The 19,016-nt window shown below is 44.7% G+C and overlaps 1 protein-coding gene across 4 annotated transcripts in view; it reads right to left on the reverse strand.

Annotated features, from left to right (window-relative positions):
• The window catches only part of drp2 (dystrophin related protein 2), a 43,775-nt gene that overhangs the window by 3,033 nt on the left and 21,726 nt on the right, over window positions 1-19,016 (reverse strand). For all 4 annotated transcript variants that reach the window (XM_012967858.2, NM_001102718.1, XM_012967859.2 and 1 more), the window contains 15 exon segments: window positions 17,140-17,200; window positions 16,919-16,980; window positions 16,473-16,547; window positions 14,969-15,170; window positions 14,229-14,314; window positions 13,559-13,716; window positions 12,833-12,999; window positions 8,660-8,771; window positions 7,614-7,750; window positions 7,354-7,419; window positions 6,267-6,332; window positions 5,995-6,141; window positions 2,879-3,128; window positions 2,006-2,111; window positions 99-185 (listed from right to left, as the gene is read on the reverse strand). In XM_012967858.2, coding sequence (XP_012823312.1) covers window positions 99-185; window positions 2,006-2,111; window positions 2,879-3,128; window positions 5,995-6,141; window positions 6,267-6,332; window positions 7,354-7,419; window positions 7,614-7,750; window positions 8,660-8,771; window positions 12,833-12,999; window positions 13,559-13,716; window positions 14,229-14,314; window positions 14,969-15,170; window positions 16,473-16,547; window positions 16,919-16,980; window positions 17,140-17,200 — 1,782 coding nt within the window.

Raw genomic sequence — 19,016 nt, forward strand, 5'->3', positions numbered from 1 at the left:
TTATTGACTTGCTAGACAGTAACTAGCTGTAGGCTAAAAGGAAACCATAGTGTTGTATTCTGCTGTTAAATCTTGTAGTGAAACTGAAGGATATATACCTGTGGTATTGGGAAAGGCATTTCTGAGCTTCTCCATGATGTCCTCTAAGCACAAGCCCACTTCTCTAGTCCGACTTTCCACATCATCTGCAAAAGGAGGGAAGATATGTTATTACATAAGCTGTTTGGCACAATGGCATACTAAGGTGATTTTGTGTTACTGACTGTTAAATCCTTTTCTCTTCAGACATCTGTGAGACACAGGGAACATGGGATATAGTATCCAGCAGCAGGCAGGAGGTAGGACACTAGATGAAGAAGACTCCTCCTCCCTGCTGCTATAACCTTTCACACTTCCTGATAGTGCTAGTTTTGTATAGCGGAGAGGCAACCAACAACAATTAATAATAACTATGTAAATCATTTACCAAGAGAGAAGAACTATCCAGAGAAGAAAATGCTTCCTGGGAAGAAGCCCTGTGTCCCACAAGCATTTGAAAAGAAAAGGATTTAACAGTGAGTAACACAGCACAAAATCCCCTTTTCTTTTACAGGTGTCTGTGGGACACAGGGACCATGGGGTCATATCAAAGCTGTTCCACAATTTATAGGGAAGGTGGAAACACAGCCTCACAGTTTGAATGACTGCGACCTGCAGCACCTTTTTACCAAAATTAATTTCAGATACTGCAGCTGCTGGCCCTAATGGGTAAGAACTAGCGACTCAGCAGCCATGTTGTCATGGCTGTTGGTGAGAAGATCCAAGGATCTGTGGCAGAAGCCAGGGAGCATCCCTTCCAACAATCAAAAGAACCATGCTTCTCTGGGCCAGTGATGAGCTACAAGAATCACTGTGGACCTTTCCTGTTTGATTTTTCTGATGACCCTGGGTAACAAGGGCAGTGGAGGAAAGACATATGCCATCAGATCAAAGTCCCAGGTCACTGCTAGAGCGTCAGGCACTAGCGCTAATGGTTCGCAGTACCGGGGCTTTAAATTGCATCACCTTGTAATTTACTGTGACAGGTCATAAGGTCCCCCAGGGTGGAGCTGTCTGACTGGATCTTGATGGCTTGTGCCCCTAACTGGTCTTGCCAGTGGAGAAGCGCCAAGCTAAAAGCTGGACTCTGATGCATTTATTCAAAATGCATCAGTTAATAGAAGTTCTCCAGCAGAATCCTGCATGGAAATCTGTTTTTCAAAAGTGCAATCAGATTTAATTTCATATTTATATATTTTATATTTAATTTAGAAATTTCACATGGGGATAGCACTAGGTAGGGGCAAGCCTTATCAGAAAGACTCCTGCATGGAACTCTCTAAGTCAGTCCCTGGTGCCAGAATGAATATGGCCACAGCCGGGGTTGCCCTAGGCAACCCAACTGGTCGCCTTGCATACTCCCACCTCCTCGCTCCTGCATGCATGCAAAAGATCATGAACGTACACACTGAGGTCGTGCAGGGAGCACTTTGCATCAAGTGAGAAGTAGGGGCAGGCAGGAGAGGTACCTGCGTATTGCGTAGCTCTCCCCAATCATTGCGCCCTAGGCAGTTGCCTCTTCTGCCTACCCCTAGTTCTGGCCCTGGGCTGCAGAAAAGAACTCCGATATTGAGAGACATTATCCTGCCTACTGATGACACTTAATAAAAGTAGCACTATCAGGTAGTGGGGAGGGCTATAGCAGCAGGGAGAAAGGATCTTCCTTATTTTCTACCAGTGTCCTGCCTCCTGCTGGTGAATACTATTCCCCTATGCTTCCTGTGTCCCACAGACACCTGTAGGAGAAAGGATGATATATTTTGCTTTGGTTATATAAATGTGTCTATCTTAATAAGTCCTAGTTGAGAGGGAGCTCCCTATATCTGCATGCCAGCAAAAAGGATGTATAAAATAATACAACAGAGTTCAGTTACTTGGTTTGTTTCCAGGATTCATGCATATATTTCAGAAATGCTCACATACGTACCTGCTGCTTCCGTGTCTGGGGTCCCAGCGTTCCCTTCTGCTGGACACTTGCTTTGTGAGTCTGGGGAAGACGAGGAAGAGGAGGGCTTCCCCTCATCTGTGTTTGGCTGAAACCAAAAGACTCTAGTGATATATAATATCTAAACACCATGTTGTCTTCAGTGATATAGCTACTCCATGGAAAAATAACGGTGTGCGTGGCCTGTGCTCGCCGGAACACGTCTTCTATCCGCCGAGCGCAGGCCACGCCCTCCTCTGCATCGCATCCGCATCAGGCATCTTTGGGACCCACCCTACCTTGCCCCGCAGCATCCGCGGCCAAACATATTGTATGGCTCTCACGGAATTACATTTTAAAATATGTGGTGTTTATGGCTCCCTCAGCCAAAAAGGTTCCCGACCCCTGTCCTAAGTGATACAGGTCTGGATGCAAAAAGAATTTGCACTTATGAGCAAAAGTGCCAACCCCAGTTAATCACAACCAGGGACTATTATAGGTACATTTTTGTCACGTGTCAGTATCTCTTTAAGTACATTGTGATTCATACAGAGCAGCTGACTTGCAATACTTTAATTAAGAAAAGAGTCAAAGCTTCCTAAAAAGGTGTGGCATTATATAGGATTGGGCAGTATATTGGTTTATTTCATCATTTTGGCCTATCCCATTATTATTATTGTGGTTTAGTATGACATCAGTGTATGCTAGTAATTAAAGCACAGATCACCGCTTCCATATCTGAAACATCCTGGTGAGTACAATGTCTCCGTGCCACAAAGGCTTGCACCTTAGTCAAGCAGTGTCTTTTTAACTAAGTGATGTTCAGTTGTGGCCTTTTTTCCGGGAATAATAACTGAACCACCAGCAGGTACTTACCTGAAGAAGCAGCTCCCTTAGTCTGCGTAGCTGAGACTCAAGCTGCTTGTTATGGTCCTCCAGTATCTGCATGCGAGTCTCCAGGCGGTTCTTGTGATGCCGTAAGATTCTTGCCTCACTTAGTAGCTCCTCACTCTGTGCTTCTCCCACACCATTGCCCCCTACATCTGGAGATACCTCCCCCAACGCTGAAACCTCTCCAGCTTCTGCGTGCTGCCATTTCAGTCTTTTGAGTTCACCCTGAAGGATTCTGGATAGAGAAACATCATAACATTAGGTTAAGCACATTCATTAGTGACCCAAGCCCCAACATCTGTAACACCCAATCGGATGTTTGCATTCATTATTTTAACTGCTTTAAACAAGTAGAAGCTAACGGCAAATTGCATGGGAAGAGATTACGCACATAAGGGAAAGTCACAAAAGCATTGGCTTTATTTATACAGTGTTGTTGTGGCTACCCAGCATGACATGCAACTTCTTAATTTGAGATACTGTGGGATTTTAGCCATATGTATGTGTACATAAATACTTGTAACCAAAACTGTGCCGGTCATTCTGGCTATTCGTCTCTGCAGTCAGTAGAAAGTAGCATTGCCCCGAGACTAATTTACCAATTTCATACCTTGTTGATGCAACAAGTATCTACATGTCAGGAAATTATTTCTTATCCACTGTTGAAATCTGCTACAAGTGCTGGCCCCAAGTCCTACCGCCATTCTTTTTGGTTGATAAAACAAGGAGCCAAGTTTTATGTTGAACTGGATATAAACAGGTTTTGCCCTGTGTGCCGCAATACATAGAGCATTTGGTTGCAGGCAGACAACAGAGGTGCCCCTTTTAGCACAATACCCAGAAGACAATGCCAAAAACTGCATTCACCCCCTTTAAGGCCACATAATAAATACATATATATCACAGAAGTGCCATGACTTTAAATATAGACAATAGCACAATGTGTCCTCTCCTGACTGAGAATAAATAAGCTCTCTGTTTCTTCTCCACTAACATGAGCAGTGAGAATGAGCTATTGTTCAGCAAAGTTACAGGGCCACTGAAGCATTAAACAGAGTTGTCAAAGGTCCTTTTCTAACATATTCCAAAGAATACTGAATGCTGAATATTTTATGCATTGATATATAACGGACTGGTACTGTGTGCGGGCAAAAATAGTTGTATGTGCATGTTTTGCATGTCTACACAGCAGATAACACCTTAAGGGCTCTGGCACATGAGGAGATTTGTCGCCAGCGATTTGGCGACAAGACGCCAATGCTAAACCAATGGAAATCACCAGCGTCAAAACATACGAGGCTACTTCAAGTCGCCTGCTGTTTCAAATCGCACACTGACCCTTTTCTGAGCGACTTGAGTAAACATGTGGGAGGGGTAACTGTTGAGTGGTACCATGGGTAGCAGATTGCCTGGAGCTCAACTCGCATGAAATCTCTTTGTGTGTATTGTCGTGGCGACTTGTCGCTAAAGCGCCTTGGGGAAGAAACGCAGGTGACAAATCTCCTCGTGTGCCAGAGCCCTAACTGTGTAAAATACAATGGGTTAGTTCTTATACAGGATTTTTTTTTTTGGTGCCTTCTTTAGGGCTCTGGCACATGCGGCGGCGCGATTTCGGGAAATGGGCGAAAAAGCCTTGCGAGGCAACTTCGTCGATTTCCCGAAATCGCACTGCCGCGTGTGCCATCCCACTGGCGACTTACATTGTTGCCGGTGGGATGGCAACTGGCGGCAACTCGGGGAGATTAGTCGCCCGCGAACAGGGAGTTTTGTCGCAGGCGACTAATCTCCCCGTGTGCCAGAGCCCTTAGGGTGAAGACACATGGAGCTACTAGTAGCAGCTACTTCTCACAGCTACTAGACGCCAGAAAATACCCTGCCATAGACAATACTGAGAATGGCCTCTGCTAAAACACGAGACAACTAGCAGGAAGGGTGCTGGAACACAGAGAGATTAGTCGCTCTTGATAAATCTTCACTATTGTGGGCGACTAACTTCCACATCCCTACGGGGGGTGACAGACGGGGAGATTTGTCACCCCGCAATAAATCTTAGGGCTCTGGCACACGGGGAGATTAGTCGCCCACGACAAATCTCCCTTGTCACGGGCGACTAATCTCCCCGAGTTGCCATGACCCGTCATCCCACCGGCGAACATGTAAGTCGCGGGCGGGATGGCACACACGGCGGCGCGATTTCCCGCCATCCCGCCCGCGACTTACATGTTCGCCGGTGGGATGGCGGGTCATGGCAACTCGGGGAGATTAGTCGCCTGTGACAAGGGAGATTTGTCGCGGGCGACTAATCTCCCCGTGTGCCAGAGCCCTTAGTTGCCGCGGGCAAGAATGTAAATCGATGGCGGGATGGCATATGCGTCACTACAATTTCCGGAAGTCGCCCAAAGTTTCCTCTCAAGGAAACTTCGGGCTACTTCCAGAAATCACATTGACGCGTATGCCATCCCACCAGCGATTTACATTCTTGCCGGTGGGATGGCATTGCAGGGAGATTAGTTGCCCGCTGCAAAGAAGATTTGTTGTAGGGTAATTGATCCCCCCATCTGTCACCTCGCTAAATGATCAGCATTGTCTGTTTCTGTAGCCATGACAAGTAGCTGCTACTAGTAGCTCCATGTGTCTTCACCCGTACGACTAAATGATCCATGATCCAGATCAAGACGGGTAAGGGAGTGATGTAATGCATTTAGCAGGGGCCCCAGTTGTTAGTCCATTGGCCATCTCGTACAGTCACCCAGATATCAGTCAGACAGGGTTAAAATCCTGGTGGATGAGTAGGCATTGGCGCATTGGCCCAAATTGGATCATCAAAAAAAGAGTATAGCCACCTTAACTCCTAAGATGCACATGTCCTGACACACAGTATCTCTCTATGGCCTGGCCAAAATCACATGGCAGAGACACCTTAAAGCTTATAGGAAGGCCAGCATGTAGAGAAGCTAGACAATGTTCTAGTATAAGCTCACAAAGACAAGGTGATTTTGATTCTCTGGGTGGCAAATAAATAGGTAGATTGACAAAAAGTCTACCCTCACCTGCCCCAATAACACTATCCCAATGTTTTAAGCCTCATTGTTCGGTAATACCTGTTTTCATGCTCAAGGTGGGCGAGAATTTTCTCAAGCTCTCCCTGTTCCTCCTCTGGGTTTAGGTTCCCAGGAATCTGAGGTGTGTTACTGGGATCCCGGTCTGTTATTGGGCTGGAATGCCGGAGCAGATACTGATCTTCATCACTATGGAAGAATAAAATACAAGGGTCAGAAGCAGATTTATTCAGAGAACTTGAGTTCAGAACAAGAACAGATGTCTTGTTGCCTTTGTAATGTGCTCTGGGTGTACTATAGATCATAACACTCACAGGCTGTCATCAGGAGAGAGGCTGTCTGTGAAGAAGGAACAATTCTGACTTTCCATCTCTGCGAGCCTAGAAAAGAGGAGAATGATGTTTCCAATAAACAAGCATCTGGAAAAATCTGATACGTTTCAAGCCAACAATATGGGTCTTTGCCAGGGCCATAGCTTACAAGTACAAATATTTACAATAAGCGATAAAAACCTTAACATTGATGCCTCCATCAGCTCCTGCCATTAGCACAAGGTGATGAGACATCAAATCCTGGCTGGAGCTGATTAAAGTGATAATGACACCACAGTATCTTCATTCTACCTGATGCAGAATTGCCATTATATTGGGGAATGCACTTTGTTTAATCTAATCCGCTATATTGTCAAAGCAGCCCATAAATACAGAACCAGCTCATCACCAAGCATTGGAGCTAGGGTTGCTCCCATAGGAAGTATCGAACAGCAATGGAATAACAGTAACTATGTTTATTGTATGTTCTGATTAAAAAAGGTATGCAAAGGGCTCTGTCCCCTAGATAAACGATACATGTCATGTTCCTCAGTCAGTATTCTGCCTATTTTTGATGGGAAGATGCAAAATGAGCCATAACTCATAGCACCTGATTCTGCTTGTGGCACCTCTCATTAGCTGTAATGCAGTTAAGGCAGTTTTTACTATAGACAATTTTTTTAAAAAAGTTGTACTTATCTTAACCAACAGACAGCACATTACCTTTTATGTACCGAGTGCAGTCAAGTCAGAAGGTGGCCATTCCATGGATGGAATAGGGATTTACTATGCTGCATTTGGCTCTGCCTATAAGCCTGTATCTTCTATATTACTGTGTTTTATCTCTGTCTGTCCATCTGTCCTGTATTTGTCTTATGATAAATAGAAATCTTTTTATCTTTAGGTGGAGAATGGGTAGTTTACAGTAAGTAGTGTATACTACCATTGTTTACTTTAAGTAACACAAGATACTGCCTCACATGGGTTTTTTTTGTTACATTTGATTGGCAATTAGAAGCTTACAAGAATGTAATGCCTATTGGATAAGAAAACTACATTCCCTCTTGTGTCCATTCTTCCATCTACAAACCTGCTTGCAAAGTGCTCTATCCTTGAATGAGTATCAGCGTGGGGGAGCATTGGAGAGGAGGCTGGCCTGCAAGACATGTTACATTATATTTAGCAAAAGCATTTGCAAGCTGCAAATAGTATAAAGTCCATCTTAAACACATTTTCACATTAATGATATTTGAAAATCACTGGATAGATTTGGATAGTGCCTTATAAATTCAAGTAGAACAGGCGGTTGGAATTCTTCATTGTTGGAGGGTATGTAAGAACCAGACTCACGTGTCGGCCACTTCAGCTTCTAACACAGACTGCACGGGGAGATAGCCACGCTGAGGGTGTCGGCTGAAATACTGTCGGGTCCTGAACTTATTTTTAAGAGTGGTAGCAAAATCCCTCATCTTCTCCCCAGAGGTGGTCTAAGCACAGAAAGGAGGGAAAAAAAACAAAAAAAGAAGGAAAGAAAATGTAAGGGGCTTGTAAGTAGGTCAGGAAGAGCACCCCAAAATAGTCACAGCAGAGAGCTAGTTCTAAAGATGTGACATGAAGGAGTAGCCTACTGTTGCTACACACACAAATAACCCTCATGTGTGCATTTTCTAGCCTGTGTGGGCAGTGAGAGGTGTATATTGTTCCTGTCAGTAGCTGCATTGTGGCATTGGGCAAAACTAGTGGTTTCTCTGCCAGCCGTTTATTTTTATCGCACGCTGAAATGAACGCACGATTCACTACAGTAATACCGCATGCGTTAAGTCACGTATCGCATGCGTTAATTTACACGCAACCGCATTGCGTTAATTAGCACGCAGAAATAATACTAACGCATGATTCGCAAACACTTAGACACGCTGAATATCGCATTTTGGCTCAACTGAGAGTCAGCAACCCAAGGGTAGCTGAGGAGGATGTTGACTAGATCCATTGGTGTTCTGAGCCAGTGAAAGAGACAGGTTGAGGCTCATTTATAAACACTGGGCAAATTTGCACGTGGGCAATAACCTGAGGCAACTAATGAAATGTTTTCTTTATTTGTTTAACCTGCAGCTACCTGAAAAACAGCCATTCTCTAACTGGTTGCTATGTGTTACTGCTTAGGTCCAAAATTTGCCCAGTGTCTATAAATAAGCCCCAGGGTTGGGCAAATGGCAGGGTGTTAGTGATTCGGATGTTGATGCTATTAATGCATGTATGCAGTTTAGTTTTTGTCTGTGCATTCATTAATTGATGTAGGCTGACTGGCATTCTGTCCTACGCCATTTTCCCCCTTTTTTTGTTTAAATGTCTTTACTGTCTGGTTTCCCTGTGATGATGACTTGTTCAGTACTCACGGGTGTGTAGTATTCCATTATTGGATAGTGAAGTTTGTTCACTTTCCCCGCTTGGCCTGTAAGAAAGCAGGACTGGCAGATATCCACCCCAAACTGTTTCAGGCTGCGGTACCTGGAATAGAAGAACAGGGCTAAAACTATATTCAGGGGTGAGAGGCAAATAGACACACCAGTGATTAGTGGCACAGGCAGGGTGGCAGAAACAGAGACTAAGAGCAGTATTTTCCTTCATGTTTCCTTTATGATTTATTTTTGCAATTCTTATTATTGCCCTTAATATACAGCAAATAGAAATACTTGTATACACAGTTCTATAGTGCATACAGTATAATGCTTTCTTCTCCCGATATGCCCACCTATGAGTGGGTGATATCGGGCTAATTTGATCGTTTGGCCCTAGGGCAAAAAGTGTAAAGATTTTTATTAAAGGTAAAAATTACCTTACGACAAATGACTGGTGGTAACCATAAATATGGAGAATAAAAAGTGCCAGAAATATTATTGTTCCACAGCTTTTTGTCCTTTAATTGCCCAATAATATCAAATGTAAGAAGCTTTTTCTGCCTAAAGCTGTCATCATGGCTGAGGCCTCGCTGTGTAGAGATGAAAACTATGGTGGCTCAATTACTCACCACTAAAACTTTTTGTGTAAGCTCAGCCACTTCTATATAGATCTACAAAGCACGTGCCCCCTGAGATTAGGGATTGGACATGTTGAACAGTCAATAAATACGTAGTTACATAGGGTTGAAAAAAGACTAGAGTCCATGAAGTTCAACCCATCCAAGTAAACCCAGCACACCTAACCCACACCTACCAATCTATACACTCACATACATAAACTGTATATACAACCACTAATACTAAGGGGCACATTTACTAATCCACGAACGTCCGAAAAGCGCCCGAATGCGTTTTTTTCGTAATGATCGGTATTTTGCGATTTTTCGTAAATTGTCACAACTTTTTCGTAGCCGTTACGACTTTTTCGCAAATTGTCGCGACTTTTTCGCAAATTGTCGCGACTTTTTCGTAGCGTTAACGACTTGTGCGAATTGTTGCAACTTTTTCGTAGCCGTCGCGCTGAGTACGAAAGTTTCGGATTCATTCAAGCTTCAGTATCGTGACTTTCCTTGGGCCGGGTTGGAGCTGCAGAGTGCCATTGAGCCCTATGGGAGACTTTCCTTGGGCCGGGTTGGAGTGCAGAGTGCCATTGAGCCCTATGGGAGACTTTCCTTGGGCCGGGTTGGAGCTGCAGAGTGCCATTGAGCCCTATGGGAGACTTTCCTTGGGCCGGGTTGGAGTGCAGAGTGCCATTGAGCCCTATGGGAGACTTTCCTTGGGCCGGGTTGGAGCTGCAGAGTGCCATTGAGCCCTATGGGAGGCTTTCCTTGGGCCAGGTTGGAGCTGCAGAGTGCCATTGAGCCCTATGGGAGACTTTCCTTGGGCAGGGTTGGAGCTGCAGAGTGCCATTGAGCCCTATGGGAGACTTTCCTTGGGCCAGGTTGGAGCTGCAGAGTGCCATTGAGCCCTATGGGAGACTTTCCTTGGGCCAGGTTGGAGCTGCAGGGTGCCATTGAGCCCTATGGGTGACTTTCCTTGGGCCAGGTTGGAGCTGCAGAGTGCCATTGAGCCCTATGGGAGACTTTCCTTGGGCCGGGTTGGAGCTGCAGAGTGCCATTGAGCCCTATGGGAGACTTTCCTTGGGCCAGGTTGGAGCTGCAGGGTGCCATTGAGCCCTATGGGAGACTTTCCTTGGGCCGGGTTGGAGCTGCAGAGTGCCATTGAGCCCTATGGGAGACTTTCCTTGGGCCGGGTTGGAGCTGCAGAGTGCCATTGAGCCCTATGGGAGACTTTCCTTGGGCCGGGTTGGAGCTGCAGAGTGCCATTGAGCCCTATGGGAGACTTTCCTTGGGCCGGGTTGGAGCTGCAGAGTGCCATTGAGCCCTATGGGAGACTTTCCTTGGGCCAGGTTGGAGCTGCAGAGTGCCATTGAGCCCTATGGGAGACTTTCCTTGGGCCAGGTTGGAGCTGCAGAGTGCCATTGAGCCCTATGGGAGACTTTCCTTGGGCCGGGTTGGAGCTGCAGAGTGCCATTGAGCCCTATGGGAGGCTTTCCTTGGGCCGGGTTGGAGCTGCAGAGTGCCATTGAGCCCTATGGGAGACTTTCCTTGGGCCAGGTTGGAGCTGCAGAGTGCCATTGAGCCCTATGGGAGACTTTCCTTGGGCCGGGTTGAAGCTGCAGAGTGCCATTGAGCCCTATGGGAGACTTTCCTTGGGCCGGGTTGGAGCTGCAGAGTGCCATTGAGCCCTATGGGAGACTTTCCTTGGGCCGGGTTGGAGCTGCAGAGTGCCATTGAGCCCTATGGGAGACTTTCCTTGGGCCGGGTTGGAGCTGCAGAGTGCCATTGAGCCCTATGGGAGACTTTCCTTGGGCCAGGTTGGAGCTGCAGAGTGCCATTGAGTCCTATGGGAGACTTTCCTTGGGCCGGGTTGGAGCTGCAGAGTGCCATTGAGCCCTATGGGAGACTTTCCTTGGGCCAGGTTGGAGCTGCAGAGTGCCATTGAGCCCTATGGGAGACTTTTCTTGGGCCAGGTTGGAGCTGCAGAGTGCCATTGAGCCCTATGGGAGACTTTCCTTGGGCCAGGTTGGAGCTGCAGAGTGCCATTGAGCCCTATGGGAGACTTTCCTTGGGCCAGGTTGGAGCTGCAGAGTGCCATTGAGCCCTATGGGAGACTTTCCTTGGGCCAGGTTGGAGCTACAGAGTGCCATTGAGCCCTATGGGAGACTTTCCTTGGGCCAGGTTGGAGCTGCAGAGTGCCATTGAGCCCTATGGGAGACTTTCCTTGGGCCAGGTTGGAGCTGCAGAGTGCCATTGAGCCCTATGGGAGACTTTCCTTGGGCCAGGTTGGAGCTGCAGAGTGCCATTGAGCCCTATGGGAGACTTTCCTTGGGCCAGGTTGGAGCTACAGAGTGCCATTGAGCCCTATGGGAGACTTTCCTTGGGCCAGGTTGGAGCTGCAGAGTGCCATTGAGCCCTATGGGAGACTTTCCTTGGGCCAGGTTGGAGCTGCAGAGTGCCATTGAGCCCTATGGGAGACTTTCCTTGGGCTGGGTTGGAGTTGCAGAGTGCCATTGAGCCCTATGGGAGACTTTCCTTGGGCCAGGTTGGAGCTGCAGAGTGCCATTGAGCCCTATGGGAGACTTTCCTTGGGCTGGGTTGGAGTTGCAGAGTGCCATTGAGCCCTATGGGAGACTTTCCTTGGGCCAGGTTGGAGTTGCAGAGTGCCATTGAGCCCTATGGGAGACTTTCCTTGGGCCAGGTTGGAGCTGCAGAGTGCCATTGAGTCCTATGGGAGGCTTCCAAAATCATGCAAAGTCTGAATGGTTTGCCCGCCGTTTATGAGCGCTCAATATGAAAAAGTCGCGACAATATACGAGCAAATCGTAACGGCTACGAAAAAGTCGCGACAATTTGTGCAAGTCGTAACGGCTACGAAAAAGTCGTGACAATTTATGAAAAAGTCGTAACGGCGACGAAAAAATTGCAAAATATACTAAAAAGTCGCAAAATGTTCGTTTCCAATCCGAATTTTTCCCATTCGGATTCGTGGATTAGTAAATGTGCCCCTAAGTGTAGTTACTAGTATCACAATAGCCTTGGATACTATGCTTGTTCAAGAACTCAACCAGGCCCCTCTTAAAGGCATTAACAGAATCTGCCATTACCACATCTCTAGGAAGGGCATTCCCCAACCTCACTGCCCTCACCGTGAAAAACCCCCTACGCTGCTTCAAATGGAAGCTCCATTCCTCTAATCTAAAGGGGGGGGGGCTCTGGTGCGTTGAACTAATACACCGATTCTTGTTTTTTACAAACATCTGCAACTTGTGCATTTAAATTACTGACACTAAATTATACAGGGGGTAATGATCCCCTCAGCTGTAAAATATAAAAGTATTAAAAGTCACAGAGGAGTTTTTTAAAAGAGTGCTTTTAAAAAGATCATGAAACTTTTTACGGGGACATAATTTCCTGTAAAACCCAAGTTTTAATGGGTCATCTGAGATCTGACATTGGTTAGCATTGGTTATAACTGTATCAATATGACAGGATATATTTTACAGGACATCTGTGGCTTTTGTATATTACAGACATATTGTGTACACACCTGAAACCTTTCATCGGACACTGTTTACAGACAGAGCACTTTGCCTGGTGTTTGACGGTCTCAGCCAAAGTCACACGATGTAGAACTGGGAGCCACACCATAGACTGAGGCTCCAAGCAACCCCATTCCAAAAACTGAGCGAGCTCTAAGTGTGCTGTCCCATTACCCTGTTAAAAGAAAATGTTACATTAAGGCAGCACAGAAACACACTGATCCACACCCAATCAAGGAATCTGTTTTTAACATCTGATTTTTAACATAGATTTTCTAATTTTGTTTCCCCTTATCTGCATTGCAACCTATATTAAACAGGAAAAACCTTTCTCTGCCAAATGGGGCAGTGGCCATAAATCACACAGAATTATAGGAAAAAACGTAAGTCACTGAAACAAAAGCATATGACTTGCATCAAATATAAATAGCCAGTTGTCTTGCCTTACATACAACCCTAAAGGCCAGTATGGCGGATCCCAGTATGGCGGATCCCAGTATGGCGGATCCCTGTATGGCGGATCCCAGTATGGCGGCTCACAGTATGGCGGATCACAGTATGGCGGATCACAGTATGGCGGATCACAGTATGGCGGCTCACAGTATGGCGGATCACAGTATGGCAGATCACAGTATGGCAGATCACAGTATGGCGGATCACAGTATGGCACATCACAGTATGGCAGATCACAGTATGGCGGATCACAGCCACATTAACTACAGAAAAGCACTTACAAATCGGAAGCAGCTCCGAACGCTTGGCTCCACATTACTTCCTCCAAAGGCTGCAACCTCTCCCAGCTGGCGAGGGATCTGAATGGCTTCGTGAAGGAGGAGACCAAGTTGCCTTTGGTCACAAGTGTTCCCAGGGCTGGCAACCTGAGAAAAAAGGTCTGTAGAGGCAAAAGTTATTACACACGGAGGGTCATTTATAAACACTGGGCAAATTTGCACCTGGGCTGTAACTCATGGCAACCAATTATATGACTGCTTTTAGTGTTTAACCTGCAGCTGGCTGGAAATGTCTAATAATTGATTGGTTGCTATGGGTTGCTGCCCAGGTGCAAATTTGCCAAGTGTTTATAAATGAGTCCTATTGTGTTTTCCCACCTGTGCCATAAAAGGGGGGTTTCACCTTTGTGTTATTCTGAGGCAATTTGCAATTGATCTGTGTAGTTTTTGAATTAGTATAGTATAGTAATAAACATAATAGCCAATTAGAAGAAATCAGAAACAAGGTGCTATGAATAGCTATTGAAAGAGAGTCCTTCTCTGCCCATTCAACATTTCCTCCATCTACCTTGTGTCTGCTGCCTCCATCACTATTATCTCTTTCTCTCTCTCACTCTCTTGCTCTATTCCTACTATTCAAACACGTTAGTGCTCCCTTGTATGTAATACTCACATTGCAACTTTCCCTTCACATCACAGTCACACAAGGACACAATGCCAGCCTTAAACGAAAGAACCCTGATCCGCCCATTTCTTGCTCTGGAAGAAATGAAAAACAGGATAAAGAATTGGAAAAATAGAAGGTGTGGAAGGTGAAATAGACATATGAATAGTTGAAATATTACATTTACATACTTGCATACTATGGGATAGTAGAAAGAAAACAAAAGCTGGTGCTGCCACTGCACAAGCTGATTAGTATTTTATAATTAGAATATCAATTAACTTGATTTAATATAAGAAATACTAATGGTGCCATTGGAGAACTTGCCCTACTGTTAAGCTGATTCAAGGTATCGTGCTGACTACTACTTGCAAATATTTAGAATATCAGCCACTCTGTTAAGCTTGCCATACATGCACTGATATTATTGTCCAAAATCTTGTTTTGTGCGTGTATGGCAGCTCGAAGAGGTGACCGATATCGAACAAGGCTCCGGATATCGGTCGACTCATCAATTGGCCAGGTTAAAAGATTATGATTGGGCGCCATTGAGGCTGTATCACCAGGTGGAGATAGAATTTCTATTGTTTCTACCTCCATATCTGACGATTCAGCCCTGAATATCAGTGGAGGGTGGGAACTTCCTTTCGCACGAAAGATCGGAATTGCTACGTGTATGGCCACCTTTAGGCTGATGATGCAAATTGGGGACATACTTGGATACTGAGAAATTGTGCTACAGGTCTCACCCATCAAAGACATTTAGCAGCCAGTTAAGTGTCAGGTCCACACACAAGGGAACATTGACCAGAAGTCCTCTCTCTTCTTCCAAACGTTCATACAAAGAGCTAAGGCAGCGAATTACATCCAGCACATCGAGGTTACGCTCTGGTGATTGCAGAGTATCACAGGTAAATATCTGAGTCAGGAGTGGGAGAGTAACCAGATCCACTAGGAGAAAAGTCAGAAAGAGGCACAGAATAAGAGGCATGGAGACGATATAGTAATAAACATAATAGCGAATTAGAAGAAATCAGAAACAATTGTGGGAACAAGAGGCCTCATTTGCGAACCCGAAGTACAGCATGCAAACTGCAAACAAAAGGCCTTCATTTTTTTGGACTTTGCATTTGGGTGTGTGCCATCTGCCATCTATAAGCTTATTTCAGAGCTCAGAGAACTGTGGCTCCATTTGCTTATACACTGCTGACTGCGTTAGTTGGCGCTGTATTATTGAAGGATATCAGCACGTTAGCCAATTGTACCCCTTTTCTGCACTTTGCGCAGTGCCTGCTCTAAGGTAGGAAATAAGCACAGGGCTGGGGTGCACCTCCTGGCACTGCTCATTGCATGGAGCGCTGGATTTTTTATCTCAGGGGTTTCCTAAATGACCCCTATGTAGGGGAGCGAAACCCAGATGGGGGGCCGGGCAGAGATGACACTCAGGGTGGGGTTATGACTTGGCAACCCTACCCCTAAAGAATGGAAAAACTGAGAAAGAAATAAGGGATTTTACACTTGGGTGTTTCACCCTGGGGTGGAAGGCAGGAGAGTTCCACAGCTTGGGAACGCAGGTTGAAATGTCTGTGTGTAAGAACACTAATAGAGAGAGAGATCAGTTTTTAACCCTAAATTCAAACATGTGGGAAGTAGAACATTTTATATTGTATATTTTGAATTAAGACAGATTCCATTTCCTAGATTTAGTTAAGATTTCTTTCCTGTTGGCGCTTCTGCTAATTACATTTTGCACAGTACAAAATGGAGGTAGGCAGGCTTGATACAAATGTAACCAAGTTGAGGTGAGGCTATATGTAGGGTTCTATATTTGATTATTATTAATAATCACATTATTTTTAGCAGATTATGCTTTTTTTTAATTTTGTATGCAAAAATTTCTATGCAGCTTTGCAATTCGAATTGTTCTTCCCAGCTTACCAGAACCTAGGGAAAATAGTGCAGAAGTCAATACAGGAGAAAATCCCAGGCCTCTATGGTTACATTTAGACTTTATTTGGACACCCTTATTAGCAACTTGCAAAAGGATACCCTGGCTATCAACAGATTTTCTTATGCAATAGGTTTATGAAAATAGCCTAACAACACCACATCAGCATTCATTTATTTTACAATCTACTGCTGCGGGCTGTAGGCAAGCAAAACAGTGAGTCCTATTACCCTTAATTACCGCCGTACCCCTCCATCATAGAATCTAAACCTAAGAATATACATGCTGCCATTCTGCATGCTTACGTCTAAGAGCTTTCTGCACCCTGCGAAGTTTCATTGCTGTACGATAAGCCGAAAATTTTATGTTGTTTAAATCTCCTGAAAAATAAAGTATGAGAGAAGAAATTAGCGTATATATATATATTAACAGATATTCCAGCCAGTCACAAGCACAAAACTGTCACAAAACCTGTGAGCTGCCATACATACACAACATGGGAGTTGATTATACAAGCATATAAAGCATGGAAGGTGTCCTTAGCATGCACAGAACATATGAAATGGACATTTATGTACAAAACATTTGCTCTGGTCACATGTGTACAGAGAATCTGACTGTGTCATATATGTATGAATTTGTAAGTATTTAAAGCACACAAATCTATACATACATATACAGATTGTAGGGACAGAGAAGAGGACAGACACAGAAAAGGCGCAAGGACAATGGCGGGGTGACAGCTTCTCACCCAACGCCTGATACAGCTCTGTCATCTTGGGATGATCCCAGCATGTGGTCTGAGCCTGGTGACTAAGTGCAGAAAAAAACACAGTATAAGAATTAGAATAAGAACAGTAAAAAAAAGAATGAGAGGAAAAGAAACAGAATGGAGTAAGTGGGAGAGGGAAAGTGGAAAACTAAGCAATATATAAAGAATGATACAGCTACAGACTCTCGTGTGTTACTTACTTGATATAATATGGAACTTTGTTGGGTGAGATGGCTCTCTCCCAGGGAACCTGCACTGATGCTGAAACACAATTCCATAGGTTAATCATTAACAGACTTATTTACAAACACAAAGTGATAAAATGGGTGCAAACGTGTGCACTTTTAAGTGTTATTGTACAGACTTGTGTCTGTAAATGCTTCTTAGAACCTTGTAGTGTGTGCCAGTGAGCCTGTTCAGCCTGCTTTAATGAATTGTGTGCAACTGCGTGCGAGCCTCAAACTACAGGGTGCGCGAATGCAAAAGGAATACTGTCACGGGAAAACATGTTTTCTTCAAAACACATCAGTTAATAGAGCTTTTCCAGTTTTCAAAAACAAACAGATTTTTTTTAAATTTAATTTTGAAATTTCACATGGGGCTTGACATATTCTTCATTTCCCAGGGTGCCACAGCCATGTGACATGTGCTCTGATAAACTCCAGTCACACTTTACTGCTGAGCTGCAAGTTGGAGTTACAGTATATCACCCCCCTCCCACTGGGAAGAACAATGGGAAGGGAGCAAGATAGCAGCTCCCAGTAGGTATCAGAATAGCACTCAATAGTAAGAAATCCAAGTCTGGCTTGGGACTCCTCCAGTTACATGGGAGTAGGAGAAACAATAGGTTACCTGAAAGCAGTTCTAATGTGTAGCGCTGGCTCCTTCTGAAAGCTCAGAGTCAGGCACAATGCACTGAGATGGCGCCTACACACCAATATTACAGCTAAAAAAATTACATTTGCTGCTTCAAGAATAACAGATATATAGAATATAGAAATAAAAACTACACCATAAAAATCATGACAGAATCCCTTTAGGATCATAATATTATATACATTTCCGGATCTATATTTTTTAACTATCTCACATGCCAAAAGACAGGATTAGGGAAAATGAGAGTGGCAAGGACATCCAAGTTTTAAAGTAGTGATGTACATATTGACCTGAAAACGATCGACCCACGGGTTTACAGGGGAAGTACACTTGGAATCAGATGCTTGTACTAAAGTTACATATAGACTTAGGTTGCCACTAGTTATGCCAAAGTTATGCACTTTGGTAGAAATAATATAAACGCGAACTATCTACTGAATGGTAGTGTGTTGGGGGGTATCCTTAATGGAGAAGGATCTAGGGGTTTTTGTTGATAACAAGTTGTCTAATTCCAGGCAGTGTCATTCTGTGGCTACTAAAGCAAATAAAGTGCTGTCTTGTATAAAAAAGGGCATTGACTCAAGGGATGAGAACATAATTTTGCCCCTTTATAGGTCCCTGGTAAGGCCTCACCTTGAGTATGCAGTGCAGTTTTGGCTCCAGTCCTTAAGAGGGATATTAATGAGCTGGAGAGAGTGCAGAGACGTGCAACTAAACTGGTAAAGGGGATGGAAGATTTAAACTATGAGGTGAGACTGTCGAGGTTGGAGTTGTTTTCTCTGGAAAAGAGGCGCTTGCGAGGGGACATGATTACTCTGTACAAGTACATTAGAGGGGATTATAGGCAGATGGGGGATGTTCTTTTTTCCCATAAAAACAATCAACGCACCAGAGGTCACCCCTATAGATTAGAGGAAAGGAGCTTCCATTTGAAGCAGCGTAGGGGGTTTTTCACGGTGAGGGCAGTGAGGTTGGGGAATGCCCTTCCTAGAGATGTGGTAATGGCAGATTCTGTTAATGCCTTTAAGAGGGGCCTGGATGAGTTCTTGAACAATCAGAATATCCAAGGCTATTGTGATACTAATATCTACAGTTAGTACTAGTGGTTGTATTTATAGTTTATGTATGTGAGTGTATAGATTGGTAGGTGTGGGTTAGGTGTGATGGGTTTACTCGGATGGGTTGAACTTGATGGACACTG

The sequence above is a fragment of the Xenopus tropicalis genome, chromosome 8 (genome assembly GCF_000004195.4).
Source record: "Xenopus tropicalis strain Nigerian chromosome 8, UCB_Xtro_10.0, whole genome shotgun sequence".
In the NCBI taxonomy this organism is placed as follows: Eukaryota; Metazoa; Chordata; class Amphibia; order Anura; family Pipidae; genus Xenopus; species Xenopus tropicalis.